At 66.2% G+C, this 1,376-nt stretch overlaps 1 protein-coding gene across 1 annotated transcript in view; it reads right to left on the bottom strand.

Moving 5' to 3' along the window:
• The window catches only part of UNC5A (unc-5 homolog A (C. elegans)), a 20,071-nt gene extending 18,953 nt beyond the window's left edge, over positions 1–1,118 (bottom strand). Inside the window, 1 exon segment of the mRNA XM_009893634.1 lies at positions 1,036–1,118. Coding sequence (XP_009891936.1) covers positions 1,036–1,118 — 83 coding nt within the window.
• Between the last annotated feature and the right edge of the window lie 258 nt (positions 1,119–1,376).

Genomic DNA, 1,376 nt, shown 5'->3' with positions numbered 1-1,376 from the left:
GCTGGTGGCGGTTCCCCTTGAGCCAGGAGAGCAGCCAGTCCCTGTGTAATGCCGGGAGGATGTGGGGGTGCCAATGGAGTCCCCCCTTTCCCAGCTGTTGTGATGCATCTGTGTTGAGGGAGGCTCAGGCTGGTCCCTCCGAGCTGGTGGCATCTGCTGGGGGAACCGAGGGACGGGGCTGCGTGCAGGGGCTGCGCCGTGCCCACATTGAAGACTCGGGGACAGCTTGGTCACGATGCCTTGGGGAGGGACAAGTCCCCGTGGGCACGTGCCAGGCAGGTGGGGGGCACCCAGGCCATGGCACAGGGCCAGCAGAGCAAAGCCCAAAGCGGTGGTGGCCAGGAGGGCACAGGGCAAGGTGGTGGGGACAGCACAGCCTGCCACAGCACCGTGCCGCAGCCATGCCTGCAGGACTGCGGCCACGTGGCTCCTGTCCTCATCCCTGTCCCTGTCCCCATCCCACCCGCATGTTCCCCCCCCACCTGCCTCTGCCAAGCGGGAAGTGCCAGCCCGTCCCTGCGGGGAAGCAGAGTGCTCAGCCGTGTAGCAGGAGCCTGGTTGCCACCGTCATGCAGATGAGAAGTGACAGCAAGGGACCCTTCTCAGGTACAGGCTCCCTGCGGCAGCAGCGTGGGGCAGGAGATACTGTCCCCCTCTCCTCCGCCTCTGCTGTGGGCACTGGGGACAGCCCTGCAGGCACTTAACCCCTTCCCCTCCGTGCAGACCCCTCTATGTCAACCCCACTGTGCAAACCCAGATGTGCAAATCCCACCGTGCAAACCCAGATGTGCACACTCTCCCCCCTCCTCCCGCCCCACGCAAACCCAGCGCGAGTGGGCAGCACCAGCACTGCCATGTCTGCCTGCCCCAGGCTGCAGGGGCAGCGGGCAGGGAGCAGGATGGGGCAGGCAGAGCCTGAGGCCAGGAGCAAGAGCCATGGGTGCTGCCGCTTTGCTGCACCCCACTGTGTCCCGCGATGCAGGAGCCCGACCGTGGAGGGGTCCGTGGGCCTCTTGCCTCCCACTTCTCCCGCACCGGCTGCTGTCTCCGGGGAGGTTGTCATGGGAACGGTGCGCTGTAGGTACCCCTCTCCCTGGGTACCCCTCCTCGCACGCCATGGCGCTCATGGATGGAGAGTGAGCTCAGATTGCACCCTTGGCAGGGCCCAGCAGGGTGGGCAGGGAGGGCACAGGGCAACTTGTGAGGGCCGATCCACCCGGGGATGCTCATGAGATCCTGGTGGTACCCAGGACTGGAGGTCCCCAACATGTCCGTGTCCCCTGTGCCAGGGGCCAGAGCATCCCCGTGGTCCCCAGGCAGGCGATGGGGCAGAGAGGTGGGTGCAGGCATCACAGTTATGGTATGGCACAGCCCCA

Source organism: Charadrius vociferus, unplaced genomic scaffold (assembly GCF_000708025.1).
Source record: "Charadrius vociferus isolate BGI_N301 unplaced genomic scaffold, ASM70802v2 scaffold1041, whole genome shotgun sequence".
NCBI classification, from domain to species: Eukaryota; Metazoa; Chordata; class Aves; order Charadriiformes; family Charadriidae; genus Charadrius; species Charadrius vociferus.
The sequence above is the reverse complement of the archived record's forward strand: the minus strand, read 5'-3'. Positions and strand labels throughout refer to the sequence as shown.